Below are 27,669 nucleotides of genomic sequence, written 5' to 3' on the forward strand. Positions count from 1 at the left end.
GGAGAACCAGGGGAGGCAGGAGGACCTCCACCCTGGCTTTGCAAGCTCAGAAGCCTGGTTTTCCTTGGTATCCAAAACTGATCACCTCCAAGGCCAAGGTAATCATTAAGAAAAAGAGAAAGACTCCATCCCAGGGACCCTCTTCTCTGATCTTCTGAGGTCTGCAAACCCCTCCAACAATCCCAACTCCTCTCTCCTCCTGGGGTGTCTCCAGGACACACATGGAGTTGACAATGTAGGAAATATGGAATCAGGACAAGGCACATTAACAGGGGAGCCTGGGTGAGACTCATGTTATCTGAGGCTTCTTGGCTCGCAAGCTGGTACAAACTCTGTAGAAAAAATAAAAGCAATAGTATATAATATACCAAAAACTTTTGCCCTGAGATCCCATTTTCAGGAATCTATCCTGAGAAAGGATAAGAGAAGGCAATCATAAGATGCTCATAAAAGGTTTTTCAAAGCATTAATTATAACAACGAAAACTTGGAAGCCACATAGGGGTCCCAGGATAGGAGAAGGTTCAGATAAATGACAGCACGTTCCTCAGGAAACCCATCCGTGCCCTCAGCTACGCTGTAGGACTAAGAGATGGCAGGAACCTCAAATTCAACCAAACCAACCCTGCAAAGGACTCTGTAAATTTGCAGGAAATGTGGGGTTTGGGGAGAAGATTTACATTGCAGAGTGTGCAGCATTTGACTCAAAAGAGAAAAAATTCCTGTCTTTGGCTTTTGTCCCAGAGTCTCCTGGGCTCACCTCCAGCCTCCCGAGCGCCCGGCCACCATCTAGACCCTCTGGACTCAGCATCCTCATTGCTTCTCTCTTCCTCCTTATTTGATATTATAACAAGAAAGACCTAAATACAATGTATCCTCTGCCGAAGAAGGGTCATTGGCACAGTTGTCCTTGAGACGTGGCAGAAGAAGGCCATAGGTCAGAAGGCACAAGCTGACCACAATAACATAGATGATAGATAGATAGATAGATAGGTAGATAAAATACATATATAAGTATACGGGAAAATAATTGGAGTGAATTTGAAGAAATGTAAATGTAATTTGATTTCCACTTGGGCCTCTCTTTTTATAACACTGCCTAAGTTCAGGGAAAAAAAAAAAAACAGAATACCCTACGTAAATGCTTAGGTGGGAGTCCCCTAAAAATATGTGAGCTCTTTATCTCTGCAGGCAATGTGATCCCTCCTCTCTGACCCTTTGAGGTCTGCAGGTGCCTCCAGCACTCCTGACTCCTTTCCTTCCGGGCTGTTCCTATCCCCAAAGTTCCTGAGGGAAACATGGACTCAACAGCTGGTGAATGAAGACGCCAGTTCTCGAGGCTTCCTTGGGTGGCCCAGAGGCCCAGATGAGCCAGCCTCCACCCCTGCCCCAGGGCCCAGCTTGCCTCCCTCTGCCCTTCCCCTACACCAGCTCTGCTGGATGCTGTTTTCTCACAGTGGGCATCTCTGAAGCTGGTAAGAAGTCCCATGTCAAGGAGGTACCAAGAGAAGTAACTAAGACTTCCCTTGGTGGAAATGGCCCACTAGGCCATTGAAACCGTCCCCTGAAGACAGTTTTTTTTTTAAAAAAAAGGTAGAATATTATAAAATGAACAATCTTCTTAAAGGCATCAAAGAGATAACAAGATAGTGGGGAATTACTGGGCAGAGTTATAGAGAGGAGGACCCAGAAGAGTAAACCCAGCTCTCGAAGCTTCTTTTGCCTTGAGGATTCAGCTAAATCTGCTTAGAAACCGATCTGTGCTTCCAGTGGGTTTGTATACAAAAGCCACGGCACAGTACCCACCAAAGTTGGGGACCCTACCGAGCCCTCCCCTACCTCCCTTACCCTAACCCTGAAGGGCTATGCTCTCAGAGTAAAGGTGAATGAGCCAGTCCTCCATGGACTTGCAGCTCAGCTTCCTGTCATCGAGTTGATTCAGGGGACCTCAAGCTGTGAACTTGGATTATGGTAGTGCCGTCTGGTACTGCCAGCAGTCATGTGTCAGAAGCAGAGAAAAGTCTTGTCCGGAAAACGATAACATCATCCTAGGCTTCTAACTTTTCCTACAAAGAAAGAGCCATCCTGTAACTCCTTTCTCACCAGGAACTCCTGGAGGGTCCCCATCCCTAAAAAGACTCATGGGAGTCACCTCGCAGGGATGCTGAAATGTCTGAGCCAGGGGGCAGCCCCAAACCTCACCCCTCCCCACGCTGCAAGGAGCCTTCACTGTTCCCTTTTCTGGGGTGAAACTGGATCCAGATGCAGGTTCTCTATGAAATCAACTGTCTTGTTGCTAGAGGCCTCTTCTTGCCAAGTGAAATTTAAGAATCCAAACTAGAACAATTAAAACCCATCACCCTCTTCTTCCACATTTTTCTTTGCAAGGAGTCACGAGGCTCTCTTAGGAATCAGGTAGCCCTGCCCTGGAGAGGGTGTCTGACTCTGGGAAACCAGCTCCAGTCTCTTCAATAGGAAAGTAGGTGGGGGTCTCAGGACACAGCCCACCTGGTAGCCATTTCTCCTGAGCTTCACTCCGGGTCCTCCCTCATCCAGCCCTGTCCCTTCAAATTCAATTCAGGGCTGACCACCGCCTGTGCTCCATCATCCCTTAGAGCTCTCAGCAGGATGGCAGGATTTTTATTTGCTCCATGTCTGTCTTTTGCTTAGTATAAATTCCACGGAAACCGAAGCTGTCTGTTTTGTCCACTAGGGTGTTCCCAGTTCCTAGAACAGTACCTGGCACAGAGTAGGGTGAATGAATGAAATCACAGCGTTTCCTATGAAGCCCGGAGACTCAGGACAGTCAGCTTCGGGGATTCACCCCTGCTTTTGCTGCAGTGATGGACTCCCCCTTCCTCTACAAATACTGGGAGTCCCTCCCCTTACCTCACTTCATTCTCTTCTTTTGTCTCCTCCTTTTGTACGAGACTTTTCAGGATCAACGAGGGCTTTCAGAGTACTCTTATAGTAAAGTGCTGGTTGACTCGATTTGTCACTCTAAAAACACTTTCAAAGTCGCTCACTGCCGGGTCTTCCTACTACTGTTATTGTCACTGTCAAAAGGGATTACTGTCCCTCCACCCAAGTGCCCAGACTTGGCACAAAAAAAAAAAGAATTAACAGTCCATGGCCTCCTGGAAGCTGGAGCATCATGGGGAAGGCTGGACCAGTGAGTGCTCTGATGACCTTGCAGTTATGTCAACAAGTACCTGGGGTACGTCTGAATAATGGCACCTTCTGAGAGAAAGAGTGTTGTTTGCTTGGGGCAGGGCAGTGGGGGAGAGTGTGATCGGGGCTTAGGGCAGGAGGGGAGGTCCCGAAAGCCTTAAATGGACCATCCCAAGGCTCAGAGAAGAGGGTGAGCTAACTGCAAGCAACAAGCAGGGGGATTTGGAATTTTTTTTGGTTATGGGGGAAGGGATGGGAAGAGTACGCAGAGGCAAGAGAGGATGGGCGAAAAGAGCAGTGTTGGCAAGAGTATGAGGCTGGACGTTGGGAACAAGGGGACATTCCAGCAGCAAGAGGATGGAAAGCACGTTTACAAGCAGGAACATGCAAAGCCCCTTTCTAAAAGTGTGTGCACTTGTGCCTGCGGTTCACACGGTTAGCCCTCCCCCGGAACACCCCCTGTTCCTCCAGAAAGTCAAAACACCGCCCCCAGACATTTTATGTGATTGAGTTTTGATTTGAGTTTTTCACCTGTAGGTTGCTGAGAAGGAAAGGAAACTCTGTAGTACTTTTTAAAGTTTTTTCCCCGCTCACCAGGAAGAGTCAAATATCCATGTGGGTTGACAACCAACCCTCCTCTCGGACTAGCTGAGCCTTCCTCAGACATGAGGGCCATCTTCCCAGGTACCCAAGATCTCGGAAACCCTGATCCTCCAAACAGGGTGGTTCTCTTGGGCATGGGAAGGAAACTGTCACCCCACCACGTCCCTGCTCTCTTCTAGGACGTAAGTGACATCCTCAGCCTTGCTTTCTGGCCTCCAGTATCTGGGACGAGTTGGCACAGGTGACCCTTCAACTAGGACTTCCAGGAGCCATAACAGTAACTAGGGCTCTTGCAGGAGAGGGGGCAGGTCCGGGACGATGCTGGGCCTGTGGCCTAAACCTCCAGGGTCAGAACTCAGAAAGCCATGAGTGGTGGCAAAGCAGGGTGCAGGAAAAAGGCAACCTACCTTCTTGCTCTTCAAGTTGCGGCCTCTCCTGGGAGCTTATTGGAAATGCAGAGTCTCAGGCCACAGGCCTGCTGACTCTGGGCTCCCGTGGTGAGCTCGTGTGCATCCTCACGTTGCCTTGGCCTCCGTGGACCTCACAGTGGGCCCCACTGGGACCCGTGCCCCTCCTCCTGCCCCCAGTTGGGCGTGCCCTGGCGGGGCCTCCAGACCAGGAAACATGCAGCTGAAGCCCCAGCAGGAGCAGCCCCAGTTGGTTATGGCCAACATTCTGGGGTTGCCACTCCCGTCCCCCTTGGTGAAGTTCAAGGCTTTCAGACTCCATAGTCACTGAGCTCACTGCTTTTGGGAAACACCTGACAGTGGTCTCCCCCCGCGGCACGGCACTGTGGATCTGAGGGTTTTTTATAGGTGGGTCCAAATCCACTCTCTGCCCCGCGGGCAGTCACCACACCCTCTCCAGTCTGGACGTGGGGGAGGGGTGCCCCCGACACACCCCTCAGCAACCCACCATCCCCCCGCCAGGTGGGGTGGGAAAGCCATGAGGCACAGGTGTAGAAGGGAGAAGCGGAGGAAGAGGAGGACAGCGGCCTCCGCCTGAGTACTGCTTAGGGTTCTAGCTACAGACGCTCCAGGCTCAGGGGGAATTTCCCCTCCTGTGGAGGAAACAGTTGGAGTTCCCATAAACTCTGGGAGCCCGAGTTTCCTCAAGCGTAGAATGACGATGCTGGACTCCATGACCCCCCAGTGCCCTTCCAGCCGGCACACCCACCCTACACATCCCGGCGTCCTCCTGCTTGGCAGTGCTCCGTGCTGGGGTGCAGGCTTTGGGTTGGCTCTTTCCAGGCCCTAGGACCTCAACCCAAGGATGATCATTGATACCGTAGGGCTGAGATGCAAAAGCTTTGAACGTGAAAGTCTGATATAGAACTTAGTGTCTGACCAAGGCAGCAGCCCAAGTCAGTGGTGTGAGGACAATCGGATAGACACCTGAGAACAACCAAAACTGAATCCAAACCTCACACGATGGCCACTTCAAGGACAGGACTCGGGGAGACCAGTGCTTCTGAACCGTCTCTGCACATCAGGACCACTGGGGGCTCGTGCTGAGGCAACACGCACAGCGGTTCTGGGAAGGCTTGGTGGGGCTCTGATGGGTCTGCCGCGGGGTCAGGAGCCCCAGCGTACTCTGCCCTCCCTGGACAGGCTCCACACGGGCAGCAGCTGCCCTTCGTGGGCTCCACTCAGTGACACAAGGACAGTCACTGAGCTGCTCAGCCAGGGTGGGGACAGCCGAGGGTCAGAACTGCACACAGCTGGGTGGTGATGGCCAGGCCTGGCCGCGAGCAGAGCTGATGCTGGACCGTGGTGAGCCGAGCTCTGCGCTCAGGCAGACATCATCCTTCCCCAGGCTTCAGGCTGAAATATCGAAAGAGGAGGAAAGGAAACCAACCGTCGTCTGAGTTCTCCTTGGGGTCCAGTTCAGACCCCAGGGACCTCACTCCTTGTACACGGCATGGGGCCCCTCTTGTTCTTTGCTTTTGCCAGTAGAGATCAGAGATGGAGTCCCTCGTAGTGCAATTCTACAAAACACAATGCTAAGGCTCTTTTTAAAACCGTTTTAAATATTTGTGGACACCAGGAAGTACTCACAATGGTAAGTGAAAAACTCAGGTTGTATGACCCAAATGTGCAGAGAAAAACACGAAAAGGCGCTCACACAGAAGCCCAGAGGCCACTCGTAGCGTCAAGCAGAGCTGGCCCCTCCCTTGTCAAGGCTTCTGAGGCCCTCGCATCCCTGTCACAGCCCTTTATGCTCTGTCATCCCTCTAGGTCATGTGTCTGGTCTTCTCCCGGGACTCAACTTCTCGAGCCTTCCAATTAACACAGAGCCCAGAGTAAGTGGGCATTCAATAAATGTTTGCAAATGATAAACACAGATAAATGACGGAAGGAAGGAAGGAAGGAAGGAAGGGGAGGGGGACGTCAAAATGCTGCTAAGGGTATCGTTATCTGGATAACTTGTTTTATCTTCTTTATAATTAACTATCTGTCTTCCAAAATGTCACCCATGAAAACATTGCTTTTATAATAAATCCATTTGTAATCAAAATTCTGCTCCTTAAATCAGTCTGACATGTCTTCTTATAACTTCCAGTCCTATTTTTAAGTGAATCCAGAAGACACCGACTAGATCATGTCTCTATAACGGTCACACCTTCCAGAGCCGATACTGGACACGTGATCTGACAAGTCCCCAAATGCTCGCAAAAGAACGGGAACCGGGTCTTTGGAATCGGGGTGCCCCCAGCTAAGGAACATCTAATCTTTCACCGAGGGAGGACGGCAGTAACGCTGGGGGGTGTGGGATCCATTTGGACAGTGTTGTCCCTTTGGACCCCAAAGTTGGCCCCTCTGAAGTGCCCATGAAAAGAACAAAAAGAAGGAGGCATTAGAGAAAGGAAGTCATCCCACCCAGGTCCGATATTCCTTCCAGCCCAACTTTGCTTCCCCGAGACCCAACTCACTCTGCTTTTAAGAAACGGAACTTGTCTTCACAGAGGAAGAGCTGGATTACGCAGGTAAAGGAAGGCCCCCTGCAGCCTCCTGTCCCCATCCCACCCTCCTTTCTCCCCTCTGCCTGGGACCCCACTCTCCCCAGCACTGGTCACCACAAATGCCTTGCCCACAACAGGGGACCTCTAGCCTCCCTACCACCACCAGCTCTCTCTGCACCTCTGGAATCCCACAGAACTTTGTCACTCTGGCAGGACTTAGAGGCAGAGGGGCCTGGGTGGGACCTGACCCCTGAGCTCGATCCGAGCCCCAGCACTGAGGCACCCAGGGCTTCAAACCCAGGCCCAGTACCTCCTCCTGGGCACCCCTTCTGCCCTCCTCTGAGCCTCAGGCCCACATCCCTCATCAAAAGAAAGCACCTTGCTGGCCTCCATCTCAGAAAACCTCCAAACTGATGCGTACACAGTTCACGCCAGAAGCGTTTTTTATTTAAGAGCCTCTAGTGCCAAAGCTGTGGCGTCTGGAAGGTCATTCTCGGTGGCCGCCTCTGCCAGGCCCTGCGACGAGCACCTGGCATACAGAGGCCGGCGTCCGTGCGTCAGGCAGAAGAATCCAGCTTCTCCGCAGATGGCTCAGACGCGGTCGTCGGAAAGGCAAGTGTGAGCCACGGTTCCAGTTCAAAGGTCCGGACAGCGCACAGCTGCTAGGCGGCCCATCCCGTTCAGTCACCACCCTGGCCCATGAGGACACGGTGGAGAGTAGAGATAAAGCAGCCCCCCGGCCCCCTCTGACAAACAGGGCAGAGAAAGGGAGAAGGAAAGTCAACAAAAGAAGCCAAATCACAGGAGGGAGCCGAGGACCCGCAGGCCACTGTCCTTAGAGTGGCCGCCCCTCTCTTCTGCAGAGGCTAAAGTGCCACCCTGATGGGCCAGGGCTGCAGAGCACCCATGCCCAGAGGGCCTTGGGGACCAGGGGACCCCAAAGCAGGGCAGCCCCTTCCCAGGAAACTGAAAAATCTGAAAATAGGGGCGAGTAGGGAAAGGCCAGAGTTTTCATCCCAAGCAGCGGAGCAGACAATAAACAGGCAAATTTGCAAACCCTGCAGAATGCCAGAAGAGAGGAGATAAAAAAAATTACAAAACACCTTTCCAGAGAGAACAGAGTAGCCCACCCCCAAAGGCACTGCTAGGAGACTTTTGCAGAAGGAGATCCGTTGCAGCAAATAACCCTGGGGAAATAGTGAAATGGGAGGCCTCTCTCATCCTGAGGAGTCAGCCCGAGGCCCTGCTTCCAGCAAGGGTCGGGCACTCGAGCTGCAAGACAAGCCATCACCCAAACCCACCTGTGCAAGGGGCCTTCCTGCAGTAACCTCCTGGGTCCAGGTGGGTTCCTAGGCCAGTCTGGCCTGGACCAACTGCAAACGTAGTCCCTGGCAGTGGGCTTTTTTCATCCAACCAAACCACCATTCATTTTAATTATCACAGTGATTTTTTTTAAATTCCATGCCTAATTCTGCTGAACCCTTTCGGAAAAGGAAAAGAAAAGGAGCCACAGGACGTGTTTACATCTGCTACAAGCTGAGCAGCTCCGAGCCCTTGCACTCTGAACTTTCACGCGGCCACCACCAACGAAAGGCCAGAACTCGACCGAGCCCAGAAAGGCCACAGAGGGTCAGACATATAGAAGTGCGTAGATCCAGGAGAGCAGACTGTCAGAAACCCTAAACATGCCGCTGAATATCCTTTAGGCTTTTCTCAGGTTCCTGATAACTTCTGACCTCTTTTACTTTTGTCGGCAGTTGCTTTAAACTTATTTTTTAAATCAGCATGTTTCCCCTTGCCCCTTAGCAAGGCAAAAGCCCTCTTGAGGGAATAAAGGGTGACATTTTAAAGGAGTGTCTAGAGGGTGGTGTCTCCTGCAGTGACATTCGGAGCCGACGTTCTACACACAACTGTGCCAGAGTTTCATAAATAATGTTTGTTATGGTTTCAACACCTCGGACGGGACAGCTTCCAGATCCTTCACACCCCCCAGCTTCAGCCGACCAGCCACAGGATGCCAACACGCTGGAGAACAGGTTTTACCTAAAAGAAGAAGAAGAAGTCAGTGGCCTCTGGCAGAGCCGCACACCCATTGTGACCCCCTCCGTAACCACGACCATCCTCCAGGCCACGCCGCCGTCCTAGCAGGGCAGTTGACACCCCTCCCCATGCCCCTCCAGCAGTGCCTCCATCTCTCTCACCCCCCATCTCTATTCCTGCCACACAAGCTGCCTTTTCAGCCCTTGAAAACGCCACCCTCCTCAACCCCAGGACCTTTGAAAGTGCTGCCTGGAACGCACACCCACTCCTCCAGGTAACGCCTTCCCTTCCCTCAGCTCCCACTTCAGGATGCTTTCCTAGGTCCCCACACAGACCCCTAGAACACCACCTCTCTTATCCTTGTAATCCTCCTTCCTAGCACTTCTGTGGGAGTTTACACCGGGGCTCGGCAAACCTCCCCTGTAAAAGTCCAGAGGGTACTAAATATTTTTGACTTTGCAGGTCCTCTAGTTTTCATGGCAACTGCTCAACCCTGCTGCTGGAAATGCTTGGCATGGCTGTGTTCCAATAAAACTTTATTTGTGGACACTGAGGTTTGAATTGCATTTAATTTTTACATGTTATTCTTCTTTTGCTTCTTTTTCAACCATCAAAAATGTAAAAATCATTCTTGGCTCAGGAGCCATACAAAAATAGGCAGTGGGCTGATCTGGCCCAGGGCCCTTAGCCTGCTGGCCCCTGGTTTATGGTTTATGTAATTATCTGATTCGTGTCTGTCTCTTGCCTAGACTGGGAGCTCCCTGCAGGTGAGACCCTTGTCGGAGTTTGTTCACCTTTAAACCCCAGCACCAAGCACAGTGTCAGACAATTGTAGGGGGTGCAAGAAATATTTGTACAATGGGTGAAAGTTGAAAAACTGAATCTATTCAAGACATCATCCAAAGGGACTTAGAAAAGGAGGGAAAATTTGAGAGGTCCCCAGCATCTATTAATGTTTGAACGTGGGCATTACATAATCACATGGAAAAACAGTGGAGACTTAATAGAACTTATCAAATAATAAACTGCTTTTCATAACGTTATATGATCCCAAATATAAATATCAGGTAACTAATTACTGAAAGATATGGACATCATATTTTTAGGAAATACACACTTAAGTACCGGGGGGAAAGGGACATGAGAGACGTAACGCGTTCAGAAAATGGTTCAGAAAAAAAAAATCTGAACACACACCAGAGCCATCATAAGACAAGTGAGGCAAGATTTTAAAATAGGAAAATCTAGGTAAAGGGTATCTGGGTGTTCTCTCTACTGTTTTTGTCTTGCAACTTTTAAGTTTGAAATTATTTCCAAATTAAAAAAAAATAGACATGGGTATCCTCGTATGGACCACTAGGGTCCCCTGTTCAACAGATTAGAGGAAGAAAAAGATAAATCCCCACGGCCACGGCCACGCTGTGAAGGTTGGTTTTCTTGCGTCACCCACATGCCCCCTCCTCTGGGCTAGGAAGAGGGGGGCTCACCCCCGCTTACTGACATCCACGGAGCCCAGACACCGCCACTCTACAGATGCAGCCTGAGGACCTCAAATGTTAAGACTCCCAGCGGCCTTGACGCCACAGTCAGGTCTTCCCCTGCATCCTGCTGCAAGTTCAATGTTGAGCGTGAGGGGTCGGGGCCAGGGGACTGGAGACGGAGCAGCAAAGCTTTCAAAAACCAAGAATCGGACCAGAGTAAAGGGACCCGATTCCCAAGAGCTACCCAGAGCAGGTGTGCATATGAACAAAAGCAGACTATGGTAGTCAGGTAGATTCAGCCTGCTGAATCTGGAAACAGCAGACCATCAGAATTCGCAGAGATGTGAACTTTATATACTGCCAACGCATTGAAAATTCACCTTCGCAGGTGTCCCAAGATTGCTATTTTGTTGAACTGCATCTTCCGGATGCCCCAAGGGCACACCCCGGGATGCTCTGCCAGCTTCCCTGCCTGCACCCCAACCCCCTGTGGGCAGCTGTTGACTCCTTGTGCTTACAGGAAGAAACGCGCACACACACACACACACACACAGCGGGTAGAGACGGAGCAGTAGGGGAGCCACCACGAACCATCAAGCACATCTGATTCCGCAGGCTCCCTCCTCAGCAGAACTAAATCTCCAGGGCTGCTCCTGGAAAAAGAAAACAGATGTGCTCGCCTGCCCCACGGGGAGCAGCTTCCCTGGGCGCGTGCCAACACCTCAGAGGTCACCAGCTCTGGACCTCAAGTCCGAGCAGTGTGCTTCGCTGCCCTTCAGACTCTCTGGTGTGACTGTGACTCGGGCAGCTCTGGGGAAAACCGACAGAGGGACTGGGGTGAGGAGGAAGGTTGTAAAGTCCCGGCCCTCTTCTTTTCATCCCGCTGTTCCCCTGAGGCCATGAAGCTTTGGGGCTCTCCCCTGGGGAGGGTCCTGGGGGGACAGGCTCACAGATGCAGCTCACCCGGTTGGCCCTACACCCGCTCAAACTCGCACCTGTCGACATGCTATTACTTCTTCCTCGGATGCCCTCACTCCTCCCTGCCCGTCAATGTGCTCCAGGCTCACTCCCTTGTCCTTCCAAACCCCCTCTAAGCTTCATCTCCTCTGGGAAGAGGGAGATGTGCCCCTGGGGGCTGCCCACAGCACCCTGTTCTTTCCTCCCTGTGGCGTTTACCAGGTCCTCTTATAAGAGTCCATGTTCCTGGACCCCCCCACCTCAGCACAAGCTCCCAGAGGGCAGGGCCAGGCTTACCCATCCTGCACTTGCAGTGAGCTGGGTGCACGTAGAAGATGACAAGCAGAGATTTCTAAGAGGGATCTCTGGGCCCTTTCCCTCCTCCAGAGAAGCCAAACTGCTATTGACATCCCTGCTTTGTCACTAAGATTAACCAGAAAGGTGGTCCATGCAGACCCCGCTCCCACACTCCCTGGAAACTCCAGGTGAAGTAAAGGCACGTTTAGGTGCCATGACCCATGCGTATTCTCTTCCGACTTGCAACCGTCCTGTACAGCGACATTGGGTTACAGCCATCCCAGAGAAGGAGAGGGACATGCCCCAACCTGTCCCTGTCCCATGTTTTACAAGAAGTTTGTCTGTTGGCAGAAAGAGCCCTCCACACAGGAGCGCCTGTCTCAGCACCTGTCCCGCACACTGGCAGCTGACCCCTCGGTGCAGCAGACAAGGACACCTCAGGAAGACGGCACAGCAGCCACGGAATGGAGAAGCCGAGGGAGGAAACCGGGCCACGTGTGTGAGTTCTCCTGAGACAGACAGACATGAGGACCACACCACCAGGTGCTGGGGGGCCCTCGGCAGTCTTCCCACTTTCATCCCAGGACATCGAACACAAAAAAGAACAACTGAATAACGTGGCTAGCTTTTACAAAAGCACTGCTAGTTAGGATTATTTGTGTGTTTTCCTTTTTTTCCCCCTTTTCTTTGCCTGAGCCTTACACAGCTCTATAAACTGTGTGTCCATGTAGGCGGGAAACTAAGTCAGATTCACTTAAACATGGATGGACCTAGAGCTTATCATACTAAGTGAAGTAAGTCAGAAAGAGAAAGACAAATACCATGTGATATCACTTATATGTGGAATCTAAAAAATGATACAAACGAATTTATTTACAAAACAGAAATAGACCCACAGACATAGAAAACAAACTTATGGTTACCAAAGGGGAAAGGGGGGAGGGGGAAGGATAAATTAGGAGTTTGGGATTAACAATATACACACTTCTATATATCAATATAAAATAGTTAGCCAACAAGGACCTACTGTATAGCACAGGGAACTATACTCAATATTTTGTAATAACCTATAAGGGAAAAGAATCTTTAAAAGAACAGATATATATATCTGTGTAACTGAATCACTTTGCTGTACACCTGAAACTAACATTGTAAATCAACTATACTTCAATGAAAAACAGAATCACCTAGCAGTAAATTTTCATCACCACACAAATTCCCGTTTGCATAGTCTCCCTCCTCATAGATATAAAACTCAAATAGTTTTAAGGTGCACGATACCTCAGCTGAGAACTGCCCCCAGAATGCCAATATTGCTTTTCAGAGAAAACAAAAATGCCTCAGGAGATGCCCATTTATATATAACACATAAGCTCGGAATTCTACAAGCAAGAGGGCTGGCAGAGAGTTATTCAACCTGCTTTGGGGATGGCCTCTGATGCCATTTCAGGTCCAGGGAGGATGCTCCGGCCACCCTGGGGAGCCCACAGGTCACCAGGTCCTGTCTGATTCCTTCCAGGCCCCAGAAGCTCAGGGTACCGGTTGCCTCTGCAGCGGTCCCCACACTGACGCTTCTAGCAGCCTCACTCCGCATCCTCAGGTGATGAGGGAGCGTGGGGCGGGCCGAAGGGCCCTCCGAGCTCAAGGATTCTAGAAGTTACTGCCCTGAGTGTGCTTAGCAGGGCTTTAGCTTTGTCTCTGCCATAGGGTGGCCATGGGGACCCTGACCCCTGACCCCTCAGTCTAGGATAAGCAAGTCAAGTCCATTTTCTCCCTCTCCCACCACAGCCTCCAGGGGCCTCTGGCTGCAAACAGCCACCAAACGCCTTTTGTTCCAAAGCCAAGATGCCAGGCGCAGCCCCCAGAGGTGCAGGGGACATCTCATCCGTTTCTAATTATATTCCCTCCGGAAGCCCTGTCCACAAGAGGGTGGGAGTCAGGCATTTCTGGGGCACACATCTGTACCCCACGGGCCACGTCTTTTCCACACCTAAGAAGCAGAGGCGCCAAGCTCGCCCTCCCTCCCAGCCCCTGGAGACCAGGACTGGCCAGAGCTGCGTGTCCTCCCAGCAGCACACCTTCGGGCTGCGCTTGTCATGGCTCCTGGTGCCACCTACCAGACAAACGGCAGGAAGAGCGGCATCTGCCTCGCCTCAGGGGACACCTGGAGGGTGTCACAGAAGGCTCCGGCGATAAACCACGGAGGCCCAGAGGTCCACGACATCAGCCACATCTGCACGCTAGGCCAACCAAGCTCAAAACACACGCAGCCAGGACGCAAATGCCTTTTGAAATACGGAACCATTTCAAAACCCCAGGGGTCTCTGTACTCCATTGAGCCATCATTTCTCTCTTCCAATTAGCCTTTTTAAGTACAGAGTTGGAAACTCACTTCCACAGACTCTTTTCCCTCCCCACATCTGGTCCTAAACATCGGAGGCCTTACCTCATGCGCTGTGACATCCCAGTGGCGTGGGAGCCTGGGAGGAGGGCTGCCCACGGAAGCCTTGCCCTGCCTGCCTTCTCTCCACCCCACTTCCTGCCTGGCGGATGCTCACGGGCTCTAAGTCAGGAGATGTTATCAGCGAGCTGCACGTGTAATACAAGGCAGGTTACGGCCTTACTGCCCAGGTGCCAAAAACGTGATTTTCCTCTTTGCACTCACTCATAAAACCACCCAAGGCCATGATTCAGCCACATCCGATTTAAATGTCGTCTGTCTCCCAGGGGGAACCAAAAAATTTACTTGAGCCATCTCTAATCAGGAAAGACGAGGACCGGTGAACAGATTGTCACGTGCAGACAGAGCAGTTCTCAAAAACGCTAAAGCCAACATAAAATTGGCCTTAAAATTCTGGTTCTGTCAAACGTATTGACCTGAAAAGTCATTTGTGATATGCTGTTCGGGTGGAAAAATGTTCCAAAGCAGCACGTGTAACATGGTCCTATTTCTGTAAAAAAGAAAATTCCACGGGTACGTACGCACACACACTCCAGTGGTTATCGTTAAGTAGTGAGATTAAAGGTGATTTTATTTTCCCTTTTTCTTATCCGTAATTTCTATACCACACATTACATCTGTAATAAAAGCTATGACCTGGTCTTTTTAAATGGTCAGTCATCTTTGGGCCTGAGGACTAGAGTGGTTTTGTGTCCAGTGACTCACCCCCAAGTTCACTCACATCCTCACAAACAGCACCAACTTCTCACATGAACCACTTGAAGTCCGTCCTTCACAACAAACAGGGAAGCAGGATGGCGCCTGGACATCAATAGTTTTTTCCAATCTTCAAACAAAGAAAGCATCACGGTCCAGCCAGCTTTAGCATATTCTACTAAACATTTAGGAAACAAATAATTCTAATCTGATACTAACTATTCCAGAGAAAAGGAAAATAAGGAACCGACCTAACTTGTTTTATGAAGCTAGTAAAACTTCTACCAAAGCCTGAAAAGGATATTACAAAATAGGAAAATGACAAACCAATCTCAGTCACTAAGAGAACAAGAAAGTCCTGAGCAAAATATCATCAAACTGAATGTAGCAATGTGAATAAAAAGATAACACGACCATGAGCAAGCTCCTTTATCTCAGGAATGCAAAGTTGGTTTAATATTAGAAAAAAAATCAATGAATATAAGTTCACCACCTTAACAGATTAAAGGAGAAAGTATAATATTCTCAACAGAGCTAGAAAAAGAATTTAATAAAATTTGACATTAGCAAACTAGGACTAGAGGGAAGCTTGCTGGGGAAAAAAATCTACAAAACCCTACAGCAAACACTGCTCTTAGTGTCAATATTGAAAGCACACCCTTTAAGATCAAAAACAAGACAGGATGCCTATTATCATCACTTCTATTTAACAATGACTTAGAGGCCAAGAGTGAGTATAAAAAGGCTTAAAAAAAGAGAGAGATAAAATGTTGAAGGACCTGGGGGGAAGGGAGGCCGTCTTATTAGTCTCAAGTGATATATCTACATAGAAAACTCAAAACATCTGCATTTACACTACTAGAATTCATAAGAGTTTAATGAGGTTGCTGGATTTTTTTTAAAAAATCAACTGCATTTCTAGACACCATGAACAGAAAGTAAGAAAGTGATATTTTTTTAAAAAAAGATCAGACTGAGGTCATGAATCGTGTGGCAGCGGCTTACAGAGGAGCCTGTCTTTGAAACTGTCCCCAAAGTGACAGCAGAGAGAAGCCAGCAGCCCCAGAAGCAGAAACCCGGGCGTGGAGACTGATCCTGTGGGATACAGGGGTCATTACCGTGGATGATCTGGGATGAAAGACTAGCATGAATGGACTTGCTGAGTCCTGAGTTTCTGCCCAGAATCGGGGTGGAGGAGAGGCATGGAGGTGCCTGGGGGACCTTAAGTGATTCCTGTAATTAAAAATTACCATGTGTGAAAGGGTCCCATGCTATCGCTGTGTCTCATAGAGATAGAGGGCCCATTTTTTTTTTTTTTGCAGTACACGGGCCTCTCACTGTTGTGGCCTCTCCTGTTGCGGAGCACAGGCTCCGGATGCGCAGGCTCAGCGGCCATGGCTCACGGGAAGAGGGCCCATTATTACAGTGGCCAACAAAAATCCTCCAGAGCATTGCAACAGACCAGGGAGCAAGCTCGGACTCTCAAACAGCAAAAGTATTACCTGCTACCTTAACACCTACCAGGTAGTTCCATGTAATCATTTGCCTTTGGAAACAAAATCACTATGTTGAAGAGATATCTGCACCACAACGTTCACAGCAGCATGAGTTACAATAGCGAAGACATGGAAACAGCCTACGTGTCCAACAACAGATGAATAAAGAAAATGTGATATACACACACACACACGTACACACACAGACACACACACGATGGAATACTAGTCAGCATAAAACAGAAGGGAATCCTGCCATTTACAAATACCATGGATGGACCATGAGGGCATCACGTTAAATGAAATAAGTCAGGCTGAGAAACACAAATACTGTACGATCTCACTTATACGTGGAATCTAGAAAAACCGAACTCATAGAAAAAGAGATCAGATTTGCAGTTATCAGAGGCAGGGGGTTGCAGAGGGGGAAATTGGGTGAAGGCGGTCAAAAGGTACAAACTTCCAGTTACGAGATGAATACCTCCCACGGACGTAACGTACAACATGATGACTACAGGTTAACACTGCTCTATGATAGATCTGAAAGCTGCTAAGAGGGTAGATCCCATAAGTTCTCATCACAAGGTAAAAAAAAATGTTTTTGTAACTATGTGAGGTGCTAGATGCCAACTAAACTTATTGTGGTGATCATTTCATAATATATATATATGTCATTATGCTGTATACCTTCAACGTATACAGTGCTGTATGTCAATTATATCTCAATAAAACTGAAAAAAATGTTTTAATTTTGAAATCATTTGCCTTTGATGGTGAGTTTCACAGCCAGGAGCAATGCCAATACAGCACTAACTGTTCCTAGGAAAGGAACTTGCTCCATTATTTGAAGAACTGAGACTCGCTGTGGAAGGTTCTTAATCTGACAGTGGTTTCGATACTTTCCTCCTCTTTGTGACACCAGACACGACCTCCACCCAGCAGTCTTTAGACCACAATAATATTTGTATCCAGATTCTCTAGAGGGGCCCCTTTTCCAGCTTATACTCAAGAAAGAGTCAACAGTTAGACTTTCTGGACAGACAGTGATATTTCTTTGCTTAGGGTCTTTTCTTATGTAGTCGGGTCTGAGGCTACCACAAAAATGGCTCCATCTATCCTAGCCCCCGTGGAGTCGGCTCACACACCAAATATGGATGAGATCCCATCCCACGGCTCAAAATCAAAACAGTCTGTTGATCCACTTAAGCCATCTAGGGCTCCCTATCGTACAATAACCCCAGGCCTGCAGGAGGCAGCTGAGCCTTTCCATTGTGAAGCATAATGAGGACATCGTGGTCTTCCCATTTTGTTTCATTTCTGTGCCTTGAATGTGAGACCGATAAAACGGCTTAGCAATAAAATCAGTATAATCACTTTCTTAAGTACTTAGTATTTTGCAGTATGGGTGCAGGTTAGTAATTGTTTTGATTCTTCTCAAAGGGGGTTGCTCTATACCTAAACTGCAAATTATAGCTAATGGTTTGTTCCTCCACGCTATCAATAACCAATCCATGTCAATGTTGTGCATTCTTCATAAAATTTAGGTGTGCTTTGTTAACAAACTCTGTTTCCAATATTGGTATGTACGTGAACATGATAATACAGACATTTTTTTTCAGACATGAGTATAAATAAAATAGTATTTTAAAGTAAACAGTATTTTAAAGTAAAAAAAAATTGGGAGATTGGGATTGACATATATATGTATAAAATAGATAACTAATAAGAACCTGCTGTATAAAAAATTTAAAATAAATTTTAAAGATACATCCTACCCCCAAAAAAATTTTTTTAAATAAAGAAAAAAAAAAAAAAAATATATATATATATATATATATATATCTCAAAAGGTAAAACACCTGGGAATATATCTAGAAAAAATTTATAATACATTTATGGAGAAGTTTTTGAAAGACATCTTTTCCAATACCTAAATCAATGGAAAGTTATTCCATGTTCATGAATGGGAAGAGTCAACATAAAGGGCCTGATTCTCTTTTTTTTCTTTATTGAAGTACAGTTGATGTACAATGTTATGTAAGTTACAGGTGTACAATATAGTGACTCAAAATTTTTAAAGATTATAGTCCATTTATAGTTATTATAAAATACTGGCTATATTCCCCATGTTGTACACTATATCTCTGTAGCTTATTTTTTTTTTTTTTATTGTTTTGTGGTACGCGGGCCTCTCACTGCCGTGGCCTCTCCCATTGCGGAGCACAGGCTCCAGACGCGCAGGCTCAGCGGCCATGGCTCACGGGCCCAGCCGCTCCGCGGCATGTGGGATCTTCCCGGACTGGGGCACGAACCCCTGTCCCCTGCATCGGCAGGCGGACTCTCAACCACTGTGCCACCAGGGAAGCCCCTGTAGCTTACTTTATACCTAATAGTTTGTAGTTCTTAATCCCCTACCCCTATCTTGCCCCTTCCCCGCTTCCCTCTCCTCACTGGTAACCACTAGTTTGTTCTATCTGCGAGTCTGCTTCTTTTTATTCTGTTATATTCACTAGTTTGCTGTATGTTTTTAATTCCACACATAAGTGAGATCACAGAGTACTTGTCTTTCTCTGTCTGACTTATTTCACTTAGCATAAAGGGCTGATTCTCTTTAAATCAATCTACAGAGTCAATGCTGTTCTAATCGAAATCCCAAACACTGTTTTCTTGAATCTAACTCCTTTATAGCCAAGAATACCCAAGGCTGTCCTGGAAAAGGACAAGTCAGGAGGTACAGAAAAGCTGTGTGTGATGCGACTCTTACGGGTCAACCTGACTGGGTGACACGGTGCCCAGATATTTGGTAAAACGTTAGTCTGGGTGTGTCTGGGAGGGTGTTCTGGCTGAGATTAACAACTGTCTGGGTAAACTGAGTGAAGCAGATCGCCCTCCCCGGCATGGGTGGGCCTCATCCAACCCACTGGAGGCCTGAATAGCACAAAAGGCAGAATAAGGGGGGATTCGCTCTCTCTGCCTGACCGTGTTGGAGCTGAGACATTGGTCTTCTCCTGCACTCTCACCGGAACTTACACCATCGGCTCTCCTGGTTCTCAGGCTTTCAGACTTCGACCTTTATAATAAATCTCTTTCTGTGTGTGTATATCCTATTGATTCTGTTTCTCTGGAGGACCCTGGTGGGGAGGGAGGAATCTCCAGATAGGGTCCAGCCTGGATTTGTGTCTCAACTTTGCCACTAGTAACTGTGACCTTGGGCAACCCATGGCCCCTCTCTGGGCCTCCAAGCCCTCATCCCTAAACTACACTTGCCCCCAGCTCTAACACTGAGAATCTCACATACCCAGAGTAGTACTTCCCAAAAGAAGCCAAAGCCCAAACTACAATCCTGAAGTTAAAAAGTCATTCTGACTTTCCTACTGGCCACGTTAAAGAAACACACCTGCCTTTGGAATTCAGCGGTAAATTCCATCCAAGGAGTAACCCCCACCCCACGCTCTCCATTACCAACTAAGCAAGGCTGAAAAACAAGTTTCCATTTGTGTGCATGGCGCGTGGTACGTGGCGGTTGCTTGGACCAGATTCCCCATAGTCTGTACACGACAAGCTCGTTGTCCGAAATTCAGCTCTCCTTTCGCTCCCACAAAGCTGACTTCTCAAGGGTTCTCGTCAGGAAAGAGTTGAGAATAAGCATTTCCCTGCAAGCACTTCCCTGCTGGCTTTCTGGGTGCTCTGTGTTCCTGGGAGAGATCAAAGCAGTTCCCCCCTAGAAGCAGAATACCCCAAGGTCAAACACTTAGCCAAAGAACAAGAATACACGCCTGGCCACTCACTGTTTTCAGAGGTGAACCGTCCCACCTCCCCAAGCCAGCGAGCCAAGGAGAAAGCCACTGTTCCCACCCGGTACCTGTATTTGATGTCAAATACTGTGGAGTCCTCGTCTTCGTCATCCTCTTCGTTCAACGGGGCCATTTCCACTCGCTCGGCTGGAGTGGTGATGATGTCATACTTGCGGGTCTTCTTCAACCTCTTCCCCGACCTGGAAGAGGGGAAGCACATTCCTGAGAACTCAGCGATGCCCACTGGGGTAAGCCACACTGCTGCCCCTAGCCTGGCTCCCAGGAGATCTGGCAAATACCCCAGCTCCTCCACTTCCGGCCATGGGACCTTGGGCGGGTTCCTGACCTCAGCAACCCTCGTGATCCTCACCCACACCTGCCCAAAGCACCATAAAACCCAGCGATCGAGATCTATAATGCCCAAATGCAAGATTTTAAAAGGCAAAATTAATGCAAAGAAAATACACGATGAGCAAAAGACCAAAATGTTCAACATGGATGGAACTCAGCCCTGCCCCTGGGCTGGCATGATTCCCCTCATCCCTTCATCCCCCGGCCCCTCACCCTCATCCCAGCCCTGCCGTGTTGGCAGGTCACTTCTCCAAGCACAGGCGTCACAGCCTGGCACTGTGTGCCCTGCCCCATGGACCAGCCAGGTGGATTAGAACGCAGGCTTGCCCACTTTCTACCTGTGTGATCATGGGCAAGTCAGTCCATCTCTCTAGGCCTCAGTTTCCTCATAAATAAAATGGGATGAGAACAGTATCTGTCCCTCGGAGGCGAGGGAGGATTAAGTGAGATGAGGCATTTAACAAGCCTACACACAGCAAGCTCTCGGCAAAAATGACTGTCTGTGAAAATAATCAACAAATGGGAGTTAAACGTGCTACAGCCTCTCTCACATGACAAGGACTTGTACAAATGAGTATTGTTTCCATCACAAGGATTTGTGAGCATTGGGAGTTATAGCCCTATGCTTTTACCTCTGGGACGGTAGACGGTCACTGGGGACCACGGGGAAAGTGCCGAGCAAGCCTTTCCATCCCCAGTGTCAGACCCTCTGCACGAAGCAGGAGACATTGATCAGGACACAGCTGACAGTTTATGATGCCACAGGGAACCATATTGTTATTATGACTACTGATGCTCTAAGCATTTCTTTCTGCACTATTTTGAACTTTTTCCCAAATGCCTTGTATTCTCTGATGCCCCCCCTTTTTAAAAAATATTTGAAACTGTCTATGAGAAACCAGCCAAACCCCCCAGAATCATAAATGGGGCATTGAAGAATCATATTCTCTAAACATGCTTCCTGCAGACTGTAAGCCGTACCCAGCTGGAGACCACATCAAAGACACATGCCCCGTCTCTCTGTCCCCAGCACACAGAAACTCCTCAAGAAGTTTGCAAAACAATGAAAACAGAAGTTCACCGTCAAGTAAGAGTTTCTTAGCAACAGCAACTTGCTCTTTTCTTACCTAGTGTTATTTATCAAAGACATGATTTGTGAAAGGATTGTTTGCATAGAAAATATAAATATTTATCTATACCTTTGGCTTAAAGCAACCAGTACAACCTATAGCACTGCTCCTTGTGGTTCTTTGTGTAGAGACTTTGGGAAATCAGCTATAAAGCCTGACAATCCCCTAGCCTCATTACAAAGCAATTTGTCCTTCCTGCTTTCATCACAGGCACGCACGCAGAGGTGTGGGTGTGAAACTGCGTGGATTTCAAACACGTTGCAGCACGGTGCAAACACCAAGCCAGGTGGTTAAGAGGTAAGAGGGGCACAGCCGGTCACCTCCCCAGTGGCCACGGGACAACAGTATTTTGGAAGCAGGCTTTGTAAAAGGGAGCGTAAATGCTTACGTTATAAATACCGCTGGTCCAGATTCTCACAATCAACAGATTCTTGTTTTCTCTCCACCTCCCCACAAAGGAGTAAAATAGATCTTAGTGTTCTGCCCCAGATGACATAATCCCTGACCAATTCAATCTCCAATACTGGATGGGGAAATTTAAGCCCAGAAACGGCTCCATACGCCACAAGCAGCCCAAGACAAAGCCACGAGGAAAACCACCCACCCCCCAAGCCCTCTAGACTAGGCTCAAGGTCCGGATCTACACAGACGCACACATCACACTTTTCTCAGAAGCCTCCTATCTCTGCCCTGACGGGTCACAGCTGTTCAGAGGAAGCACCTGGCTTTGCAAAGGAGCCGGACTTGCCCTTCAGTTAACTGTGCCCAGTGCCAGGGCTGCCCATTCCCAACACACATCTGGACAAGCATCTGGAACGCTGGAATAGGATGCGTCCTGTGGGCCCGAGGGTTTGAGAAAGCTCCTGTAGATGCCCGAAGAGACTGGCGCCCAGATGGTTTCTGGATGAAGAGTCGCCATTGTTTGTAACTGTTTTTCAAATATCATGAGGCTTATTAGAAAAATGCAAAATCTGATTCCTAAACCTCGTCCTGCGCTTGGAACTTGAAACCTCACTTAGTCTTTGGCTCTGGGGCAGGACTGACTGCTGCCCCTGGGAGAAGGTTCTGGAGGCTCTGACTTCAGCCCTGCTTCATGGAAATGGATCCCCATCGACCATAAAATCACCTTCCTTCTTCCTGATTGTTCATGGAGTCTCATGATGAGAAAATTTCCCTGCTGAGCTTAAAATAAGACCCTTGAACACTTACCACGGGAGAAGCTGGAACACAGCCCAACCTCTAGAACACCATGGCCTACTTGCTTTAATGACAGCCATTCCAAGCAGGTCACCTGAGAAGGTAATTTTAAACCTGAAGATCACACCAAAGGTTCAGTGATGGTTAATTTTATGTGTAGACTTTACTGAGCCACAGGCTACCCAGACATTGGCTCAAGCATTATTTCTGGATGTGTCTGTGAGAGTTTCTGGTTGAGATTAACACTGGAATGGGTAGACTGAGTAAAGCAGATTGCCCTCCCCAACTCAGGTGGGTCTCACCCGATCACTTGAAGGCCTGACTAGACAAGAAAGGCTGACATCCCACAAGTGAGAGAATTTCTCCTGCCGGACTGCCTTTGAGCTGGGACCTCATTCTTTTTTTTTTTTTTTTTTCCTGCATTCAGACTAAAATGGAAATCTTAGCTCTTCTTGGATTTCAAGCCTGTATGTGTGCATACACACACACACACACACACACACTCTTGGTTCCATTTCTCTACAGAGCCTTGCCTAAACCAAAAGGCCATTAGCAAGAGCCCTCAGACATGCATCAAACACCAGTTTTGACACAATGAGCTGAAGACATTACATTTCAAGTAATCAACTCTCTGAGCCACAAAACCTTTCACAAAAAAGTACTTTCTGCTGTTTCACTACTGGACATGTTAATAAGGGAAAACCAGGACTTGTGAGAAGTTGAAAGAGACTCAGCCTCACCCATGGCAGAAGGTGACTGGCTGCGCCAGAGAGAAACCACATGTATGATTGGAGTCGCGGGGGGAGGGATGGGTGGAGGGGGCCTCACCTCATGTATTTTTCAAATTAAAAGGTGAGCCCTTCCTTTACTAGCTGTGTGTGAGTCAGAAGCTGGGAAATGCATGAATAGTCGACCAGCATTTCCCGCAGACCCTTAGATCCCCAAGCCTCACTGTCCCGGGTCAGAGAACGGAGACACCCTGCCTCGGAGAGGAAGACGTGAGATAAGGGGAAAACAGATTCGTTCAAAGCCGACGTGACCTCACCGAGTCCTGCTGTCTCTTCTGAGTGTGGATGCTCTAACGCATCTTTTCTGATCAATAGCGGTCCCTCAGAGCTGAGCTCCTCCCGGGTGCCAGCTAAGCAATTTACGTGTAACATCACATGCAAAACATATAAATCACCCTATGAGGCAGCGCTGTTATCTCTGTGTTCCAGACGAGGAAACTGAGGCTCAGGGAGGTCGATCTCCCCAGGACCAAGGACCAAGGGCTGCTCCAGCACGAACCTCCCTGGAGGCTCACCTTGAACCACCTCGTGCCGGGCAAGAGGCAAGGTGCCAGGTCCCCCACTCACTCCCTCTGCAAGCCCCCTCCACACCGCCACTAGACTCCGCCTCCACTTCTCTTTAACCCCAAGAAACTCTTTGCCCTTGGTACACACTTTCTGGAACTTGTCGCTTACCACAGCTCACACATTCCTATTTCAAATTGATCTGGGCAGACTTCTCGTCAACTCTTTCTAACGGTGACTCCCTCAGGACACATGTTGGTTTGGGGCAGCCCAGCCTCCGTCTCCTCCCTCCTTTGGGCATCTGTATCCTTGGTGAATGCCCCTCTCCATGGTCCCCGTGGGTGAGGAGGTCTGACCACTGGCCACACCCCCAGCTCCAGGAGTGGACCATGGGACTTAAACCTGAGTCAGAATCAGTGTATTGTAACCCCCGGGGCCATGGCTGGGAGGCTGGGGGGAGTATGGGTCTAATCAGAGCCAGTGACCTTTGCTAGGCAGGCAGGAAAGGGGTCAGTTACTCACCCAGGTGAGAGCTGCATCGCCGTCTTCTAGAAATGGAACATAAAGCCAACATGGTAGAGGACAGATTGGAGGGAGAGACCAGCTCCAAGTCTACCATGATGCCAGCCCTCCTTGACACCAACAATGCTACTCTGTTTGGCACCGAAGCCAGTCTGGTCAGGGCTTTCTGTCACCCACAAACAAAGGAACCCTAAACGTTGTCACAGGGTCTCGAAGGAAAAAAGGCATGGCTGTAATGATAAACACCATCTCGGGATTCTCCCACATTTTAACAGCAAACCTTCCACATGTAAGTATAATATTCCCATTTTGTCAAATCCTTTAAAACCCTGGGACTCTTCCCTGTTTCTGGTTCTAGAAACAAGGAACCATACATATAATGCACCTCGGTGACAACATCGTGAAGGTTTTCACTCAGGGTGACCTGTGAACAGGTTTTCCGAGACGACAAGCATCCTGGTGATATTCCCACAGGGCTGTTCACCAGCATCCCAGTCTCAGGAAAAGGCTAAGGCTACACAGCTTCAGAGAATCTGCAGTCACCCATGTGTCCCCGGGGGGGAGGGCAGTGGGTCAGCCTCGAGGACACAGCTTGAGAAAGAAGCAACGGGTTCCAGACAGAGCCCCAGGTTAGAGTCAGACTCGGGTTCCTATCCCGGTGTTTCTGCTTACAGCCCTGCTTCCTCGCCTACCCGGGGGTGGGTGGGAGGCACAAGCAGGAAGGCAGCTTTGCCACAACTGTCACAGCGCTCCCCGCCCAAGAAGGGGGAGATTCAGGGAAGAAGGAAGGGAAGAGATATTGCTGGCCCACCTGCAACAGCATGGCCCCTTCGCCGTAATTTTTCTTTTCTGGTACGAGGTCCCGTTACACCAAGTGGCCTCCACGGAGAGACGGTGGCATTTACTGAAAGGGTGGTTTTAAGTAAGTGCCCACGTTGTGCTTCACAGGACCCAGCAAGACCAGAGAAGCTCGAGAAGAGACAAAGGATCGTTCCACTGGGGCCAAAACAAATATGTCTAACTAGACAGAAGAGAAGTTCAAATTCTCTTACTCTGAAATGTAATCCTAAAGCCAGAGGGTTGGTTTACTCAAAGGCCCGCTCAACAGCTGGTCGGAAACTGGTTTCCCAATGCTTCCCGGCGCACGGCTCAGGCAGACACGGAGGCTGGGGAGCAGAGTGGGAGCCCAGAGGACCCACGTGGAGAGGGGCCTGCCCTCCCCACCCTCCCCTGCAAAGAGACACAAAACAGTGCAAAGCCGGACGGGTTAGTTTGCTGTCAGAAGTTCAGTCTGGGGGTGCGGCGGTCAGATCCACAGGCTGCACGTCCAGGGGTGCGATTCCATCTCAGCCCAGCAACTCCTTTGTCTGTGAGCCTCCTGGCAAGTCCCTCACCCTGAGCCCGAATTTCGTGTCCACGTCACGCACTTCCGCAGTGCAGCTAGGGTGCTGGTGGCAGAGCTCACCGCGGTGGGGCTTGGGAGAGAGATGAGGAGTGACCGATAACGAGCTCACGTTTCTTTCTGGAATGACAACAGTCTTCTATCATTGACTGGGGTGATGGTGCGCAACTCTGTGAATGTACTAAAAACCATGATTTGGACACTTTAAATGGGACACCTGTACGGCATGTGAATTACATCTTATAAAGCGGTCATTAAAAGCAGGAAAGATAGATAGATATGTATGTATGTGTATCTATCACATTCATTCATTTCTATACTTATAAAATCTCTCTGGAAAGAGTCACAAGAAATTGACAGCACCCAGAGAAGGAAGCTGGGAGGCCGAAGGGCAGGCGGGGCTAAGAAGGAGATTGTTCCCTATACCCTCTGGCTCCTCGTGAATTTCAAACCACGTGAATATATGAGCTATTTTTAAAACAAACAAGTAAATAAATAAATAAAATTCAAAGAAGGTAGTTAAGATAAAAATTTAAACAGACCACGTGTGTGTCAGGCCTGCCTCTCGGACAGGAGACCCTTCTCCTGGAGAGGCCCGGGGGCCCGCCTGTCCCACCCAGAGGCTGCCTGCCGTCTCCTGCTTACCTGGTGGCTTAAGGAGCCAAACCCAGCATCTCTGGCCTTTCCTCCACCTGAGCTGTTTTCAATGTGAAGCTCACTAAAGTAGCTCTGTGGCTCAAGGGCCAGCCTTCTGCTGAAGCCACACTACTCGTTCCAAAGAGCATGTTACCTTTGACATTTGGAAAATTAATACAGAAGATGAAAACGGCATGTGCAGGGGAGAGATCGGATCAAGCGGCTGCCGTGAGTCAGCTGCCCGCCTTCGCACCCGGCCGAAGCTTCCAGTGCTCCGAGGACAGAGGCCTTTCCTGTTTTGAACCTCCGACCTCTACCCTGCATCTTCCCCCCTCAGAACATGACAACACTGAGCCTTCCCTGGAAAACCAAGCAAACTTGGAGAAAGGACACGACCCCAAAACCCACTGTGCAGCCCCACCATGTAGGGAAGCAGGTGCCGGAGAGCCAGTGACAACAGCGCCGTGTCTCCCAAGAAGGGGCGATGACCTGGGATGGGCCCCAGGCTCGGGGGCAAACCCAAGGCTGGCGACCAGGGTACAATTCCCAAGCCCCAGCCTCCTCCCTTTCCAGCCTTGGGCACAGCCCCTGCGCTCTACCCATCACCATCCTTTTAAAGCAGTTTAAACGAGCCCAGCACCAGCGTGATCTGAATCTCATCTGGCTCCGCTCCAGATGGGCCACTTGAGACTCTCGGTTACAGGAGACAAAAGCATTTTCCTCCAGTGCAGTGAGAGCTGCAGGATCTCAGGCAGCCCAGCTCTAACAGGGCTCCGGCCAAGCCCTCCCAGACACAGGTGTTCCAGAGACTTCCGGGTACACGAGCAGCGCTGCCACACCTGACGCCTGTCCTCCCCACCATGCCAGACACTCTGCTCCAGTACCAGCACCCAGTCAAGCGGGATGACTCAAACGCCCCAGAGCCCACAGGCGCAGGAAAGCAGTGAAGCGAGCCCGGTGTGATGTAAACATTAGAACAAACGCGGTGACAAACGACAGCCAACGCTCGGTCTTGGAGTCAAGGAGACACGAGGATTGGCGCTCACAAACACAGACGAGATGGGACGGTGGCTACCCAGCTCTCCGCCCCCCCACCCGCCCCTTGTTACAGAGGCACTGCGTTTCCCGTATTCCCATCTGTTGAGAAAAGCAGATCTGGATTTTGATGTGAAGACTCCCAAT

General features: G+C 49.3%; 1 protein-coding gene across 2 annotated transcripts in view; it reads right to left on the bottom strand.

The window, feature by feature from the left end:
- Positions 1-5,601: 5,601 nt before the first annotated feature.
- Positions 5,602-27,669, bottom strand: part of FAM174B (family with sequence similarity 174 member B) — a 32,621-nt gene continuing 10,553 nt past the window's right edge. The window contains exons 2-3 of one of the 2 annotated variants that reach the window (XM_012533708.3): positions 20,026-20,157; positions 5,602-8,778 (exon numbers count right to left, since the gene is read on the bottom strand). In XM_012533708.3, the coding sequence (XP_012389162.1) occupies positions 8,775-8,778; positions 20,026-20,157 (136 nt within the window). In that variant the 3' untranslated portion in view covers positions 5,602-8,774. Of the gene's footprint in view, positions 8,779-18,600; positions 19,885-20,025; positions 20,158-27,669 lie in introns of those variants that run through there. The other variant, XM_049707029.1, reaches the window with a different exon arrangement.

Source organism: Orcinus orca, chromosome 2 (genome assembly GCF_937001465.1).
Source record: "Orcinus orca chromosome 2, mOrcOrc1.1, whole genome shotgun sequence".
NCBI classification, from domain to species: domain Eukaryota; kingdom Metazoa; phylum Chordata; class Mammalia; order Artiodactyla; family Delphinidae; genus Orcinus; species Orcinus orca.